General features: G+C 42.4%; 1 protein-coding gene across 1 annotated transcript in view; it reads left to right on the top strand.

The window, feature by feature from the left end:
• Positions 1-479: 479 nt before the first annotated feature.
• ascc3 (activating signal cointegrator 1 complex subunit 3) overlaps positions 480-19,197 on the top strand; it is a 296,191-nt gene continuing 277,473 nt past the window's right edge. The window contains exons 1-3 of the mRNA XM_080751624.1: positions 480-563; positions 2,082-2,220; positions 15,888-16,038. Of these exons, the coding sequence (XP_080607750.1) occupies positions 2,128-2,220; positions 15,888-16,038 (244 nt within the window). The 5' untranslated portion in view covers positions 480-563; positions 2,082-2,127. The remainder of the gene's footprint in view (positions 564-2,081; positions 2,221-15,887; positions 16,039-19,197) is intronic.

Below are 19,197 nucleotides of genomic sequence, written 5' to 3'. Positions count from 1 at the left end.
TTAGATTGATGATTTTTAGAATCACAATATTGAATCCAGCACTTAAATAGTCTAGCATGTCATAACATTTTTCACCACTCACTTGCACATTTTGGGGAAAACATAAAGAGAGAGGGGGGAGAGAGAGAGAGAGAGAGAGAGAGAGAGAGAGAGAGAGAGAGAGAGAGAGAGAGAGAGAGAGAGAGAGAGAGAATACATAGATACCGTAATAAAGAGAGATAATACGTACAGGGTAGGTCATAAAATACATTCTGTTTCTGTTTCTGTCTCAAAGTTTCTCTCAAAGGCAGTCAGTCTTCTTGAAGTCTGAATCTGGGTCTAATTCTGGGTCTGAATCTGTGGCTCTGCTCTCTTCCTGCGAGATGATGAAAACGTGTCCCTGTGTGTATTATGGATATTGTAGTCCTGCGTGCTGTGGTCGCTCTGCAGTCTGGTCGGTAAGATAACTACACTACCCACTGTGCTTTGCGCACACATGCCGCTTCTGTTGACATTATAGCAGCAGCCTGCTGTCAGACTGCTGTCATATACCGGGCTTTGTGAAAGTGCTGAATTAAATAAATGTAAGTTATAACACCACTGTTTTCTTTTAATACGTAGCGGTTGTATGTTGTTGTCAAGCCCTCCAGACCTTATGTAATACATGTACTGTTTAGGACGTGGCAGACAGTAGATGCTACATTACCTAGCTAGCATGCTAACCTTTGACTAGAAGCATTATGGTCTATCAGTTCACTTTGCATTCATAAATATCTTTATATATGATCTATAACTACATACATTGACAGCTTATTGTGCCGAATGTATTCATCGTCAGTTAACCAGCCAGTTAGTTAATCTGCAATGTTACCGAATAACTGAGTAGTTACACTAGCACTAGTTAGTTGCACTTCTTTGATTGATTAAATACTTTATTAACACTTTGCAAATAGTACAGCGGTACGATTGTACAATTATGCTAAAAGGATAACACAAAGAAGCCCTAAGGGTTTGTTCTTTTCCCATTGTAGTCCCGACTCTCGTGTACTATTCAATTCATCAAGATAGCAGATTCATTCACCCATCATGACGATGGCACAATTTACTAATTATTGTTGGAAACTGATGTTTTTCAACAAGGAGGCTTCAGTCATATCTAACGTTATGGTTTCCTAACAACAACAACAACAACAACAACAACAATAGGAATACTAGCCTATATATGTTAAATGCCTTGATAGGCTACTTAAGCTTGATATAATAATGCTGAATCAGAGTGAGTGTATCGACAGCACATTTTGATTCAATTTAGTCTCTTGAATAAAATGTAATTGAGATTTAGTCATATTAAAGTTTTAGTTTTAGTCGTGTTTTAATCTATGGTTGATTTTGTCAACAAAACATTTACAATGGCGTTGTAATGGCTGATTTTACACTTCATCGTTGCATGCTGCTCACAACACGTTGCAGCTTGTAGATCTGCTATTTTCAGAGTGCATCACCCGAGGGCAACCAAACATAAAATGACTTGTCTTTTAGTTCTACTGGATCTCTTCTCCGCTAGTCCCTTCCTAACATTTTAGTCTAGTTTTTGTTTGTTGACAAATTGTCAGTATGTTTAGTTGCGACCATCAGGTCGCAAGTTTCTATGAAAAGCTCCACCGGCTGTCAGTCAGTCAGTCAGTCAGTCAGTCTGTACGCCATGTCACACTTTTGGCCCTACTCTTATCTCCGGCACCTTTGCCCCTATCCATGTCAAACTTTGCACACACACTCCTTGGCTGGCAAACCACAACCTCCGCCCCTGATTTCTCACATGCCCCTCTTCTAGCGCCACCATGATGTTGCTTTTTGCAGACAACGTTAATGGACACTGCTCCTACAGATGTAGCCTACAATGCCACTTACAGGACAATTTCTGTATACTTGCAACCTGATGGTCGCTTATCTCCCGATCAGGGAGTCTTACTGGTGATAAATTTAGTCATCATATATTTAGTTTTTTATTTCGTTTTCGTCAGTGAAAAAAGGTAGTCAACTAACATTTTTCATCATAGTTTTAGTCACACTGGTGTCTACCTGTTTGTGTCTTTGTCTGCCAGTGATACATTGGGAGTAGCAGCCTATGGACCATAGTGTCAGAGAGCCATGTCTCCACCACGGCTCACAGGGGCACTGCGCTCTTTCTCCAACGTCAGCAAGAGGGACGATCTAGCTGAACATCATGTCTACGATCTGAAGGTGAGGAACTGCATTTTCTTATGGATTCTCTGATTGGTCTACAACAGTGGTTCTCAACCTTTCCAGGCCGCGACCCCCAAAATAATCACATTTTAATTGGGGACCCCCCACCCTGACGAGCACTAAGAGTTGAGGCATTACATTTTGTATAACACTGTTCTATTGTGAAAATATCAGATCTACATGCTCAGAGGCTTTGTGAGCATGTAGATATGCTATTTTCACAATTTCTGCTTCTAACATGTGACAATTTGGCCAATGTTTAATTTGTCATTTTAGAAGTATTAAAAATAAAAAGTGCTTAAAAATTCACTTTAGAAATGTGCATATACCCTCTATACACTTAAACCTTATGGTGGTTTGTTTATTGTTGAGTGAGAAAAAAAATCAAGTTAATCATCTGTAGACCACCTAAAATGATTTGGGGTTGATAACCACTGGTCTAGGATAACCATGTATTTTGCCATGGCCCCCATCTGAAAATGTTTTGTGCCAGGGACCCTCCAGAAGAGAAGATCTGCGTAAAAAAAATGATGCTATGATGCTATGTAAACTACTTTAGCTGGGGACCCCCTGGGACCCTACCAAGGTCCCCGAACCCCACATTGAGAACCACTGGCCTAAAATATCTGTTACTAGACATCTGTTGTTATGCCAGCTTGTCATATTAACACCTGTGACACACAGCAACTTGAAATGCGAGAGTTTCATCATTATAAATATTTGTTTGTTGTTAAACATACTGAAGTTTTAACTGAATAATAATGACAGCCATCAGACACAGGTTTGACAACTAGAGGCATTCACGGGTCCACCCAAACAGAAAACCAGAGACGATACCTGAGGCTTATGGTCTGGGTTTGTGTCCATGTTTTATTGTTATGGTCTGTTAGTTGGATCCGGGTCTTTTCCGATTCTATTACCTCGGGTCCCGCTGTCTGTGTATCATTATGTTTAATATCCGTGTGGATCTTCAAAGACAAAAATAAGGCACATCCTCCGACTTCAGTGCTGAGCCAAACTGCAAGAGCAGCAAAACATAAACGAATAAGGGCTCGCAACTCACTTTTAATGCTCCGAACAAGCAGCAAATAGTTATTTGCTGCTGTTGGGAGTAAAATCTGGAGCACTAAAAGTGAGTTGCGACCCTTTCTTTCGTTTTATGATATCCGAGTGGATCCAAGTCAAGAGGACCCGTACTCGGCGGTCATCAGAAGAGCAGCACACAAAGTGCTGCATATAGTATAATAATTAGGCTGACCTAGGATCAGATTACGGTAGCGCAAAATAAGGGGGAAAGTTGCACTGCGCATACATAGGTCACCAGATTTGTTTTTGGGCTTTTATGCCTTTATTGGACAGGACAGTAGACTGACAGGAAATGGGGGCAGAGATGGGGAGTGACACGCGGCAAAGGTCGTCCGGATGGGGAATCGAACCGGCGACACCACCAGGCATCCATGCCTATGTGGCAATGCCTAAGTGGTATGCGCCTGGACCAGTAGGCCAGCGGGTGCCCCAAGTTCAGAGTTTTAAGCTGTGTTTAGTAAACACAGCTACACTAGGCACCGTAAAAAAGGCACTGCATTTTTACATGAAACCCCTATGAATAATGATCAAAACTTGACGATTAATTGTCGCTCAAATAATTGCGATTAGGTGACGGGCCTCGAGAGAGGTGACAGCCGGCGAGGAGAAACACAGTCTGTGTTTGTCAGACAGCTTGTCTATAAAAAGATAGATACATTTTGGGGCGATAAATATGCCATGCCGTTTCTTAGTCTTGATTAATTTAATTAATCTACACCTACTGGATTAAAACTTTGTTATCAATAATATTCTGTACTTTCCATAGAGTTATAGAAGTCAGTTTCAACACCCACCCTTGCGATGTAATGAACATACATACAGTATATTATACTGTACATCCTTGATTGAGAGTGGAGCAATCTTCGATAGATGTTTGTGTCTGAGTGTGTAAAAATTGGTCCATTTGTTGTTGCCCCTATCCATGCCAAACTTTGCATACACACACACTCCTTGGCTGCCAAACCACAAGCTCCACCCCTCATTTCTCACATGACCCTCTTCTAGCGCCACCATGAGGCCGATTCATGCAAAACACTGACATTTTTGGACACTGCTCCTACAGACTTTGCCCTAAAATCACGCAAAGCGGTACACAGTATGTCTACACTCATGTCATCAACATGGATTTGTCCCATTTCCCATATTCCCTCCTCATTGGCTACCATTGCCTTCTAAAGTTTGTGTATGCGACCTGACGGTCGCTTATCTCCCGATTAGGGAGTCTTACTGGTTTTGTAGTTTTTAGAGCGGTGCCTACCGCTCCAACATTTGACCGTGTATGTCTGTCTGTCCATATATGTATGTAATGTATGTAGTATGGCCTCAACAGCTGCAATACCGCTGTATGGTTGACATACCTTCAAGTAGCGCTGTTGAGTTAAATTAATGTAGTTCAGGGTACTCGGGTGGGGGTAAAGTCCCTAAACACCACCACAGAGTTTGTGGGTTCAAATCCAACGTTTTGCAACCGGCCTTGTCGGGCGTCCACACAAACACAATTGGCCTGTGTTGGGGAAGCCTAGCAAGGAAGGTGATATTTGTCACTACACTTAAGGAAAACACACACCAGACGCGGAGGCGGCGTCAGGCGCGAGCATCCGCGAGTCTGCCGCCATGTCTGCCGCGGCAATACGCCACTGTTCTATTTTTCCAGTGTTGCCGCGCGGTGTGTTCTCCCATGGTTCTCCCCACCGGGGGAAATGGATGTGCTGTGTGGCAGTGCGCCGCATCTAGTTGGGGTTACCGCGCGGCACTTAACGTGCGTCGATACTGCGACGCGACGCTGCGCAGCCGTCCGCGTTCAGTGTGTGCTCCCCTTTACTCCTACGTGCTGGGGCGGCACCTGTCAGCAGGGAGGGTTGGGCGGGAGGAGTAGGACGAATGCTCTTCAACGTCCTGCTGTCGGGGGCTCCTCACTGGCAGGTGAGTCAGTAGGATACGACAGGGAGACAGGGAGAAAAAGGAGGTAAAAAAGAATTGGCTACTCTAAAGAAAAAGAATGCAGTGAGTGCAGACATACTACAGTATTGGTAGCTTTTGTAGATGATGATCAGTCCACTTTGTTGAAAACACCATTGGTTGACACAGGCTATTGCTTTCATAATTGTTAATATTCAATACAGTCCACCTTGGCTTACAAAGAAAACGTTTTGCCATGCATTTAACTGTTATATTTGCTTTCAAAAGGAATGGTATGGTAAATTAAAATGTGTGACAAAAGGTTTTCTCTGTTATTTAGTTTCCATTCCATCTGAACAGCCATATGCCTGGGTGACAGACCCATTTATCACCACAGGAACTGAAACTGATCCGACTATTTGAAGCAATGTACGGCATGCTGCTGCAATTATGGTTCTAATCATCCATTTAACATTTTGTTTCTTTGACTGATATTGTAGGCTGCTGCGTAGCGTAGCTGCTAGATTCCATTATGGAGTAGCCTGTCACTGTCATCTGCTGGTGGAACTGCCTTTCTAATAGCAATTATAGTTATTGGGTTTGTCCATATAATGCTCTAGTAGTCGACCCTCCTGGTCGATCTCTCAGAACCAATCTGTAAAGGAATCTCAAAGGTCTTATTATAGTGTTCTGGTCCGTCATTTAAAGAAAATAAAACTAAATGGATGTCAGAATGAATTTCCCGGGTCCATTAGGGAAGGTGTCTTCAAGGTTTTTTCAGACCAAGGACCCCTTAGCTGAGAGAGAGGTGAAGCAGGGACCCACACCATTGTATAAAAGCATATTACACTTTTTCATTGATTTCATAGATAGCTTCATAGCTTGTTTGACAGCAATATCATCAGTGTTGTTAACCCATTTAGAACGGGTACACATTATTGTGTATCATTATTTTATGCTTTAACTATTGAAAAATAGCAGATATACTAGCTCACAGCGCGGCACCGAGTGCAGCGCTGCGAGCTTGTAGATCTGCTATTTTTGAAAAATCGTGAAAATTAGAATTTTGACCCGATTCTATAAGTGTCTTTTGAATCCTTCTAAGGTTTTTTGAAAAACCTGTTTCTATGTCAGCAATCTGGCTAGCCATCGTCAAAGAAAAGGTCCTTTTCCGCTTAAATCGTCAATGGTGACAGACTGTTATGGTTGTTTGGAAAACTGAAAGGAAAAGTTCTGACAATTAGATGCCCAACTGAAATGGGTCAGTGTTTCAGTGTGTCTTCTTCTCAGTACAATAGTGAAAGGGAAGGAATACGATTTAAGTTTGTCATGGGTTATTATTTTGGCACATTAAAGTGCCAAAATACTTACCTACACGACTTAAATTGATGACGGCATTTAAGAAATAGCTTAATTATTTTCCTGTCCTGATAATGCAGGCTCTCCTATGTGTGCCAGACAGACCAGTGAAAATCCGTAGGCAAAAAATGGCATTAATCAGACAAAAGATTTATACCAGTTGGAATAGTACTACGGTTTTATTGTGGCCTAATTGATTTTCAAACCTCAAAGTATAGGCCTAAATCACAGCAGTGATTCTCAACTTTTGATATGCATTAGGCCACGGACTCCCATTTGATGATACTCTAATATCTGGGACCCCAATCTAAGAAAACTTTATTGTTTTTACTTTATTATGATCTGTCATTTGGTCCAGAATATGCTTTACTCAGTACCATATTATCATTATCAGCATTAGTGAGGACCAATTATATGAAGATGAGTGAAGTCGTCCTTTAACTATCAATCATGAGGACCCCCCTGGAACCCCTCAAGGACCACAGGGGGTCCCCGGACCCCATGTTGAGAACCACACCTTTAAAGTATAAATAGAGCAGTGTGTTTTTGGCTGATAGACTTTGGGAGAATTCATGCAGAATCTATCTATGTACTTATTGCCTAAATATTTATCATTTCATAATCTATTGTCATGTTTATGTAGACTTAGGCAACATGAGCTACTATGTCTTACCACCAAGCAATGTGTTTTTATTATTTACTGCTGGCCTTGAAGTAGTGAGCCATTACTCTTGTAAAGTGCAAAATGACAATATTATGCTTGTTCAAAGATGCACCCTTGAACACAATTTGTACTAGTTGTAATGGGCCCTCTAGACAGCCAAAAGTGGCGTTTCCATAAAGCTACTTTTTGCGCATTAACGGCTTTTTCGCAAAATCTTTTTATGGAAACACTTCAAAATGCGAATAAACTTTCATTATCCGCAAAATAAATTATCCGCTTGGAGGAGGAGGATTTTGAGGCTTAATCGAATAAACTAAGTGAATGGAAACGGGTCAGACAATAAATGCGAATAAAATATGACGTTCTGGTCCATATCGTCCTCCTATAACACTTTCCCCCGCCGCTTAATTAACGTCCATTGTATAGCGTTAGCCCACAAAACAAACCGGTTGTTACACACGGAGTGACCCTTCGTCATCACACCGCGTTGCGCGTGGAAAAAGTGGCCGTAGGCCTACAAGCTTGCATCTGCGACGCTGCAGGATGCAGTCTGCCCGGAGGACTCAACCAGGCGGGGGGCGGCCGCCTCGGCTCGGGGACTCGGGGCGCCCCGGCCGGGGTCGCTTGCTCTGTGCTCCCGCCGGCCGCACTTTCTCCGCGGCGGTGCGTCGCGACTGGCTCTGGGTCGGGAATGGGGATGCGTGTGCAGCGAGTCACAGCAGTGCCCTCACGTCTCTCGGTCTGAAAAATTCAGCCCCATCCCAGCTATGTGCACTGTGTGCAAGCCCGCGGGAAGTGTTTACAGCAGGTCGGTCAGACGGACCCAGGCAGGATCTCCCAAGAATCGCATTTCACCAGTTTAATGGAAACGGGCTAAATTCGCTTTGTCTTAAAGCGCATTTCTGATAATTTGCTTCCCTAACTCGAATAAGTTTATGGAAACGCCACTAATGTTGGTAGCTGAACATTTTGTGAAGTAGTGTGTTCAACCCAAATTAATACAATACGGGTTTGATTGTAGTCTGGTACCAACTTTCTACAAGTAATACATCCGGGAATTTGAGATCTGCACACAATATCCAGTCCAATATCAGCAGCTATTTCTACTTTTGTTTATATTTAATCTATGGACATTTGTATGGAAAATGTGTGGACATTTCAAAATGTATGGGCAAGCTTACAACGCGTCACGAAGCTTGTAGATCTGCTATTTTTTAAACTTTCTTTTTAACATTTAAAATGATTAAATATGTCAGTAATTTCTTTGTACATGTATATTTGTCAAATCTGTCCCCCCTTGGCCCCCCTCCTCTTCCCTTTCTTTTTTCTATGGAAAATAACGATACGATGGGAAACCTGTGATGCGACAATAAAGCTGAATCTACCATGTGCAATTTTGGATTACAAAACTTAAAAGGCCATTTTTATTCGTATGTTCCAATGTTCAATGCCAAATACACAATTAAATCATTAATTGCAATTACTTGCATGGCAATTAATCGTCAATTTAAATGACAGCCCTTATATCCATTTCATCCCAGATACATACCTTGACCTTGTTACACGGTAAAATTGACAAAGGCCAGGACCTGAGTGAAAAAATCCCACCTAGTGTGAAGTGAGTCGTGCTATTTATGAGTTAATTAGTGTGGTTGCCCAATAGGGCAACACATTATAGTCCTGGGGAAACTTTATTTACTACTAGGGTAACTTTTCTGCTGCAATTGGAAATTGATGGAATCAATGGGAATGGGAATCAATAGGGAATCAATGGGAGTGGGAATCAATAGGGAATCAATGGGAGTGGGAATCAATAGGGAATCAATTGGTCGAGCTTCACATGACAGTTAGCTTACTTCAGAATATACAGTAGTCACGTCAGCAACCACACTTGCAATTTCCAGTTGCATCTTGTCTAGTTTCATTAATCGTCCTGCTGGCAAATCACAACGCGTCCTGCGAGCAGTGCGAGGCTTGGCCAATGGGACCCTGGGCGTACAACAAACCTTGAGCCGTTTGTGCCAAGATGTAGGCCATATCTAGGCCACGCTTCAGAGCTCGGATGTTTTTTGGGGACCGGACAAAGCCAAATGTTGGCTCCTTCCAGGAGCACAGCTCAAAAACCTGATTAGTAGTGGCCTCTTAGGTGGTCTGTCCAGTCCAGATTCAGTGTTGATTTTGTCAACTAAAACTATGATGAAAAATGTTTGTCGACTGCGTTTTTTTCACTGACGAAAACGAAATGGAAACTAAATAAAAGCTAAGCTGTGATGACTAAATATACTGACAATTTCATCAACAAAATAAAAACTAAACTAAAACGTTAGGGAGGGACTAGTGGAGAAGATAGTCATTTTATCCTTGGTTGCTCTCAGGTGTTGTGTGCTGAAAATAGGGTTAGGTGTCATTATGATGCCATCAAGGCCTGACAAAATTTTACATGACATTTTATTCAAAAGACTAAATCAAAATTTGCTGTCAAAAACAACACTGTCCAGATTCCAGACTTCTTGCTCTGTCGTGACATCCACCAATCTACACCAGTGCAAAGAGCTCACCGTCCAGGGCAGTGAGTATGATATGACTGAACCAGACGAAAACACTTCTATAGAGCTCTCAAGAGACTGCTCAGACAGAATTTGAGCATGATAGGCTCAGGCTGTAGTACTAGTGCTACTACAGGATGATGTCTCATTGTCCATCACAATGTACTGTAGCAGCCTATAATACAAGGGGGAGGGCCGGGTCCTTTTACCTTGGCCAGGTGGGGACCCTCTTCAGATCCCATTCCCTCGAAGAGACTCAAAACATATCGTTGACGGTGACCCCTCATTTTACAGTACCACCTGCTTTCTCCCGTATTTTGTTATTTTCTCTGGCACAGGTATAAAGCTCTCCAATCATTGTCCAATCTTTTCCTTTTTTGTCCTTTTGTTTTCAAGAGGGGTCACGGTCAATGGATTATTTTGGTTTTTGAGACGATATTGATCAGTGATTATTAGTGAAAAATCTAATTAGGTGGAAATGGGTGTGGGCTATTATATTGGGAGTACCTTGCTTATTGGATTGAGAGCGTCTGCCAAATGCCTAAATAGTAAATTGTAATTGTATAGAGAAAAAAATTATGTACATTTTCAAATATGATATAATCTACTTTACAATTTAGGCATTTAGAAGACCCTCGTAATCCAGAGCAATTTACAGTAAGCAAGGATAACACATACATCACATACATGCCTAGAGACTAGAGTAGTGCCTCAGTAATCAAGGATCATAGGTAAACCAGGAACCTAGCATCAGTCTAAACCAGGGTTCCCCAATAGGCGGCCCGCGGGCCATTTACGGCCCGCGGGGGGCTACTGTCAGGCCCCCACCAACCCCAGTAATAATGGTGGTATAAGAGCAGCAACAACACTAGTATATCGTCGTTGTCGGGTGGAAACCTCGTATCTCCAAATGTGTACGTTCTTTCGCAAAGTAAAGCCCTGCTTCATCATTCAAGGCCATCTCACAAAAGTAGTGAAAACACTAGATCGGCTAGTTCACTAGATTGTAGATCGGCTGTTTTCACTAGTTTAAATCATTTTTGAGCGGTGGTCACACCGTCTCCTATACGTGGCCGTGTGTGTGGGTATCCGTCCGGCCGTCCGTGTATGTAGCCTCAAGCATGCAGTACCTTTTCTGACCACACATGTTAAGGGAGGGGCGCTGTTGTTCACACACACACACACACACACACACACACACACACACACACACACACACACACACACACACACACACACACACACACACACACAGGGGGGAAGGGTGGGTCAGCATGTGTGGTCAAGTATTATTATTATTATTAGCAAACTGAATGTTTTAGGGTCAAATAAATTAGAGTGTGTGAAGAAACTACAGCATTGTAAAGCACACTAACCCCGCTGCACCCACCCAGTAGTGCTGTTACACAGCCTCCACGACCACCGCTCAGTTCACACGGGTGTGATTTTAATATGATGAATGCAATACGAACGGTTTTGGACATACAAAATTTTCACCCGACAACGACGATATCTGAACTGTCGCTGGAGTAGCGGGAACGCCACTGTCGCCCCCTGCAATGCTGTGGCTCTCGGCTTGGTACCCTAGACATGATTCGGCCCTTGGGGAAAACTAATTGGGGAACCTTGGTCTAAACTGTATAATATCAAGAAGAAATTAAATCTGGAAATTGAAACTATACAAACTATAGGATGTACCTGGCATCTGTCTAAATAACATGCTATCTAAATTACATTTAAACCTTTACATAAAACTGCATGGTCGTCAAGTCTAGGTCAAGTGCAATGGGCTAAGGTGGAGTCTGAAGACATGAATCTTCAGATTACCGCAGAGTAGACAATTGGGAGTGAGTCTTCAGTTCTGACTGAGTTTGTGCCACAGTTTGGGAGCCAGACGGGAGAAGAGTGTTCTGTGTTAGCTCAGGTTAGATCAGGCTCTGGAGATACTTTTGGCTGCTTTGTAGGCCAACTTCAGTGTTTTGTACTCTGTGCGAGCAGCAACTGGGAGCTAATTGAGGGAGTGGAGATGGGGGTAGACAATCCGAGACATGTGAAATGTTGAAGACGAAGTGGGCATTCTAGATAATTTGGAAGGGCTTAAGTGCCCATGCTGGGAGGCCAGTAAGGTCCCTAACCTACTGGCACAAAGGGTGCACAGAGATGCTGACACTGATTGGTCCAGTGGTTTGTGAGAAGCTCCTAGCAGCATTTATTATAAAACTGTCATTTAATTTTAATAAAAATAATTATGCTAATGCTAACTAAATAAATACCTCCCCAAAGACCTTTTTTTCCTGTAAAAAGGAATAAATAAAGAATAATAAATAAACACCCTTTTCTCTGGCAGATGTGTTTATATTTAGCTGGCAACAAAGCCTGTCTTGTGCTTCAGTTCTTTTTTGTACTGTACATTTAGAAAAGTAGACTTTGATCTAACCATCAAGAGCAGTTTGTTACTGTCTGTCCGTCTTGTGTCGCTTTGTGAAATAGGTGTGTGTGTACGCTAACTATGCTTACTTGACTATCTTTTGGATTGTGTCAGATCTACCGACAGCTTTCATCTCATTGTGTGTGTGTGTGTGTGTGTGTGTGTGTGTGTGTGTGTGTGTGTGTGTGTGTGTGTGTGTGTGTGTGTGTGTGTGTGTGTGTGTGTGTGTGTGTGTGTGTGTGTGTGTGTGTGTGTGTGTGTGTGTGTGTGTGTGTGTGTGTGTGTGTGAGTGAGAGAGAGAGCGAGAGGTAGAGAGAGGGAGGGAGAGAGAGAGGGAGGGAGAGTGGACCGGTGCGGGTTGACCTCTAGTGTCTGTCATATCTTCACACTCATGTCACTTCAGTATCTCACATTTCTTTCTACTCTCTGTGCTTCTACTTCAGACTTTAAATTAAGTTGGGACCGTTTGTCACACAGCTATGCTTTTGCCCCGCTCAACCCCTCAGTTAAATCCTCTGAGAAAAAGAAAAAAAAACTGCTGCTTCAGGGGAAAGAGGACCGAGGGTCACTCCCAAGATTATCTCTAAGCTTGTGTTAAAATACTCTAGTTTTTAGACGACATGGAAGTGCTGATTGTAATTGAGTCATTGTGTTAATACTTCTCCTGGCCTCCCAGGCTGAACTTCCTGACCCGAGGAGATAGCAATACCCCCACTGTAAAATGGGAAAAGATTATTTCAAATCCTCTCACTATGTAGCCAGGTCTTAACGCTGTGCTAACCTGTGGGTTGTTGATATGTGAGGGGCTTGACAGAGATATACAAAAAAAAAACTGCAACCTGCACCAGAGTGTCAAAGTACACATTTTTGTGGGGCGCCCGCTGGCTTACTGGTCCTGGCGCATACCACTTAGGCATTGCCACATAGGCATGGATGCCTGGTGGCGGGCGTCGGTTCGATTCCCGATCCGGACGACCTTTGCCACGTGTCACTCCCCATCTCGCCCCCCCATTCCTGTCAGTCTACTGTCCTGTCAACAAAGGCATAAAAGCCCCCAAAAAACGAATCTTTAAAGTACACATTTTTGTAAAGCGTGTGGCTGTTTCATGTTTGTGATCTTCATATTAGCAGCACATACGTATGTGAATACTGCATACAATCAGCTATATGTTTAGTCAATTTTGTTTGGGACTTGGGAAGCATATACTGTACAACTGTGAAATTATGCATGCACAAGGCAAAACATGTTTCACTTTTATTCAGTGTGCTAAATAGCTTGATATTCAAGACACGTGGAAGATTTTTTTTTTTCTCTCTTTTCATTTTTTTTTCTTCTTGGAAACAAATAACAAAACTCAGTTTTCTATACTATACCCGTGTGTGTGTGTGTGTGTGTGTGTGTGTGTGTGTGTGTGTGTGTGTGTGTGTGTGTGTGTGTGTGTGCGTGTGCGTGCGTGCGTGCGTGCGTGCGTGTGCCCACGCGCATGTGCACGTGCACTTGTGTGTGTGTGCACACTCCTTATCTTTTGTGTGTGTGTGTGTGTGTGTGTGTGTGTGTGTGTGTGTGTGTGTGCGCTGCTTATCTTAAAGACTCCCAACAAGGCAACAGTCAGCCTCGGGGATAATTACAGAGAGCCATTTTAAATTTGAACAAGAGGAAAATATACAACTAAGCTTTCCTATTTTCTTGGAAATGTGTTGGTGTTATCTAATACCTCCATTCCACGTCCACTCTGAGGCCAAATAAGTCCACGGCGCCACACTGCACTGCTCCATTCTGTGACAAGAGTTGTGTGAACAGTTATGATTTTTGTGTCAATGGTGGAAAGTACAACATTGTTAAAAGTGACGACTCATCACTAAACTAGGGATGGGACGATAAGCGATATTATCGTTTATCGTGATAAAAAACACTCACGATAATCGTATCGTGGAGATTTAATATTTCGTGATATCGTCCTCCGTCATGCACTGGGATCAATTCACCTTTTATTTGCCAAGCTGCATATCCGGTACCACTTAAACCCTCTATAATTGGAAAATGTACTTATAATATACATACGTGATACAGTCTTTTTTTCACTCTCTGCACTCAAATGTTCCGCACTTCCGCCCCAGGATAATGGATTTTGATTATCGTGATAATATCGTAAATCGCGATTTCTTTTGTCACAATAATCGTGATATGACATTTTCATATCGTCCCATCCCTACACTAAACCATAGTTTTATGGGGGACGTTTTTTTGCCCAAGGAATATTTTTTGTGCAAAACAAATGCTTGCATTGGATTCAGAATCATGAAAACCCCCTATTTTGACCCCTCGCATGCTACTTAAAGCAGATTTATTTTTTGTGTATTTTTCTGTATAGTAAAGTCAACGAGACCCCAACTTTGATTAGCTCCCACAAAGTGTCCCAAGGGAGTTGGGTTTGAAAAAAGTTCAGAGATGATAGTAAACACCTTTATGAACACATTTGTGTAGAAAGCTATTGGTAAGCATTTAGTTCCTAGACTCGGCTAACTTTCCCTAACTAACTGAGAAACAAACACGAGTCTCGTTGTTGGTTAATGGCAAACCTCAATTTAATTCAATTAGGTACACAATGTTAACTTCAGAAGCAACCTAATTAGTTGGCTGGTCTGGTCTGGAGTGTAAGATAATAATGGTTCTGAATGAACAATTCTCAATGCAATACACCCAGGGCTGTTGCTGGCCATTTGGGTTCCCTAAGCATAATTACTTTGTTGATTTGTGGTGCCCCCCAAATTAAACTAAACAAACAAAGCAAGCAAACAATACGTTATTGCTCTGAATTGGCAGAGGTTAAAACAATTTATAATGTATACAGTATACAGTGGCGGCAGTAGCTCAGGAGGTAGAGCAGCTGCTTGGGAACCGGAAGGGTTTCCAGTTTGATCCCAGGCTCCCCCAGAGTTGGTGTCGTGGTTTCCTCCGCCATTGGCGTATGAATCTGTCCCGTCACAACACATTGTTAGCTTGTAGATTGGCTATTTTCTGTGAGTCACGGCGTCATACAACGAAGTACTATATGAATGAACCAAGTTTTGTTTGGTTCTATTTGTATGATGCACAAACAAAAAGTGCATCCGTACAATTGTGTTCAATTATAAAAAAAAAAAAATTGTGTATATAATAGGGCATTCACCAAATATTTGAATATTTGAATATCAAAGTCAATTCGGCGTTGTTCACCAAAGTCGAAAATTTGCTTTTTTCTCTTTAAAAAATATATAGTTTATAGAACTTGGCTAGATAGGAAGTCATAAGAATGAGTTGTCAGTGCCCCTGGTGGATGAATTTGTTAATGCTCTATACCAGGGGTTCTCAAACCTTTTTAGGCCCTGACCCCCAAAATAAACATATTTGAACTGGGACCCCCACCCTGACAAGCACTTGGAATTGTAGGTACATACACGCAGACAGACACGCAGAGACTTCTCGCATTTATAGATAGATTACATTTAATGTGACTCGGTTCCACAGATAAATATTGTGAAAATAGCAGATCTACATGCTCACAACGCACGTTCGCCTCTTGCTTACTTAATATTTGACAGTTTGGCCAGTCCTGTCGAATATTCGAATACTTTGAGGTTGAATAATAACAATGTCCACTTTTACAGTATATGTTTCTCCCCATTGTCTATTGTTTGTTAGAACAAGCGCTTGAAGAGACAGGAGCTGTTTGCCAGAGAGGGCCTCACGTGGCAGAAGATTGTCCAGTTTTGTTCACAGCGCCAGGACAAGACTGAGCAGCAGGCCGCCTCTCAGGAGCTGAGGAGCATCCTTCAGGCAGCCAAACAGATCGGTAAGCCATTCTAGAGGTGTTGCCAATACCCATAGCAGTATCGGAAAAGCTGACGATACTGCCTAAAATGCTGGTATCGGTATCAGCGAGGATGCCAGTCTATGACGACGATCCGATATTTCATAATAGTAAGAACATTTTGTTTGCTGCAGTTGATGTTGTACAGTACTACCGTTTTATACTCTTACTGTACTATTTACATTATTATTTAACTTGGAGCTTATTTAACTTGCAGCTGCACTTTAAAAATTATTAATGGCATTTCTATGTATTCCTTGATCAGTGGTTGTCAAACTTATTTTAATTTCAAGGACACCATTGCTTCATTTGTACTGTACACTTTCAGTGCACAGTACAGTTATAGATAGAGGTGGAAAGAGTACTGAAAATTCCTACTCAAAGTAAGAGTACTGTTACTTTTTTAGTAAGAGTAAAAGTACTTGTCCAGGAAATTACTCAAAAGTAAGAGTAAAAAGTAGCCTATTTAAAAACTACTCTTTGAGTAAAAAGTAAAAGTATATATTTTTTTAACTTTCTGCATGTTACACGTTACCGGTTACATAAGCTGTCCCAATGCAATGTCATTAACCAGGAAGAGAAAAACACTAACCAGAAAACCACTTTTAATAAAAATTTTAAGAAAATACATAATGCAAACTGTATGTAAACAATACACACAAATCAAGTGCTGCAAATGTAGGTCAGTGGTTCTCAACCTTTTCAGGCTGCGACCCCCAAAATAATAATATTTCAACTGCGGACCCCCACCCTGACAAGCACTTGGAATTGTAGAAGTTGGCATTACATTAGTTTGACTACATCTGTTCCATTGTGAAAATAGCAGATAAATCTGCTATTTTCACAATTTTGGCCTCTATTATTTACTATACTGTGTACCGATCTGCATGATTTTTGGACAACATCTGTAACAGGGCCAGACAACCCCCCGCCACACGCACGCACGCACGCACGCACGCACGCACGCACGCACGCACGCACGCACGCACGCACGCACGCACGCACGCACGCACGCACACACACACACACACACACACACACACACACACACACACACACAGAGCTGGTGAAACATGTTGCCTCATGCTAGATGCAGAATAGATATGCCTCATGCTAGATGCAGAATAGATATATAGATACACCATAAAAATACTAATATACAGCATATGATTTGTGAAAGTGACAAACAGTTATGTCAGGTGTGTTCATATGCTAATGGTGATGCGATTTCAGATCAATTGCTCCAGCCACTGAGGAGAAACGTTGTGACAGACAGACAGACACTCACTCAGACAGACAGACATTCGGAAAATGATATGTTTGATATCTCTACCTTCCATTGCTTTCACAGTATGTCAAAATGTCCAAATGAAAAGTAACGAGTACAAGTATTTACTTTTTAAATTACTCAAAAGTAAGAGTAAAAGTAGAGCATTTAAAAATTACTTTAAAAGTACAGATCCTCAAAAAAAACTACTCTTAAGTAAATACTCGAGTACTTTAACTTGAGTGTTTTCCACCTCTAGTTATAGATTTGGAACCCCTTCAAGGAACACTGAGGATTCCATTTTGTGGACCACTAGATTTTCTAAATTAAGCCATCGGCAAAAGGTGACACTCGGTATCGACCGATGTACAAGCTGTGGGTATCGGAATTGTATGTGTATGCGTTCATCTCTAATCCATTCCACAGCCTTTGAAACACATTATCGTTCACATCAATCTGATCTAATTTCTTTGTTGAAGGGTGATCAAACAACGAGACTAGGAAAATATAACAGAATGATTTGATCTTTGGTACAGAGTGATTACTTAGCATTGCTTGCCGAGTTCCCAGCAGCTGTAATGAATTTTTTATTTTCGTTTTTTATGAAGTCCCTGCGGTGAATGCTTTAGAAGGAGTAGTGAGACTGAATGGCAGGCAGTTAAAAATCCTACAGTGTACAGTTGAAGAAAAATAGTCTCTTTATGGAGGAGAGAGGAGTCTGATCGATTTTTTTTGTTTCAAATCCCCCCCTCCCCCCCCCCTCTAAGAGCAGGGTTATGCCTCCTACTTGGAGATAACGGGTGGCCGCAGAGATGCAACGCACAATATGTGGCACGCCATTGGCTGTCATTGCGGCCCGGCAACCAAACAGTAATAGCGTTTATATGCCCCTGATGTGCCTGATAATTAGCTTAAATCCAAATCCCTGCCAAATACAAAAGTAAGACAGCGGTGCATCCAAGGTCTCCCTTCCATACCGCTCTTATTGCTATTCTGATCCTGTGTGTGTGTGTGTGTGTGTGTGTGTGTGTGTGTGTGTGTGTGTGGTGGGGAGGTGTTGCGGGTAGGTGCCAGTCAAGGCTGAGGTAGGGGGAGTAGGGGAAGGGGTGGCAGAGGAGGGAGAAGGCAAAGGGAAAAACAGCGGGGTGGGGATTGAGACGTGGCAGGATCCTCGCTACCTTCCTAATCCCCCCTGCACCCTCCGACGGATATCAGAGCTCCAAAAGGACACCTCCGGGCTGGAGCTCAGCAGCCAGCCAGTACTGTAGACTGAGGTCTGAAGGACGAGAGGGCTTCCTTCCTCTCAGTCCCTAACAGACAAGACAGACAGACCGCCATGTTGTGTGTGTTTATGCATTGAATCGAGAGCTTAGCAAGGGGAGCCAGGCCAGCCAGCCATGGGGCCAGTAAGGACCTCTAATTAGTACAAATCTGTTTTTCCGCTCTCGCTCAGGCGTGCAAAAAGGAGGGACACTACAGACCTCTACGGTGGATGGGTTCATAAATAATGTATGCTTTTGTTTGTGAAACTTAAACAAAAGCATGTTGTGAAACTTAACACGGGCAACAAATGAACACGATTGGAACATGCTTGTAGATGTAAACGGATCAAAGAGTTCACGTTGTAGAATAACAGGATAAAGAGGTCTCAGCTAATTTAACGGGGTTTCGTTTCACATAAGCCCCGTCGTCATCATCATTGGCGTGGTCTCTTTCTCTCTCTCTTTCTCTATTGGCGATGACAGTCAAGAGTAACACAATATTTGTTGTTGTCATGGCGCTGCCCGGCCACTTTGTTGTCTCAAAGTCGCTCTGAGCCATCTAACTAGATCCAAATGAAGAGAAGCTCTTAAGCTCACTCTGAAGAAGGATGA

The sequence above is a fragment of the Nannobrachium achirus genome, assembly GCF_963921795.1.
Source record: "Nannobrachium achirus genome assembly, chromosome: 2".
In the NCBI taxonomy this organism is placed as follows: Eukaryota; Metazoa; Chordata; class Actinopteri; order Myctophiformes; family Myctophidae; genus Nannobrachium; species Nannobrachium achirus.
Note: the sequence above shows the minus strand (reverse complement) of the source record. Positions and strands in the feature narration are given on the sequence as shown.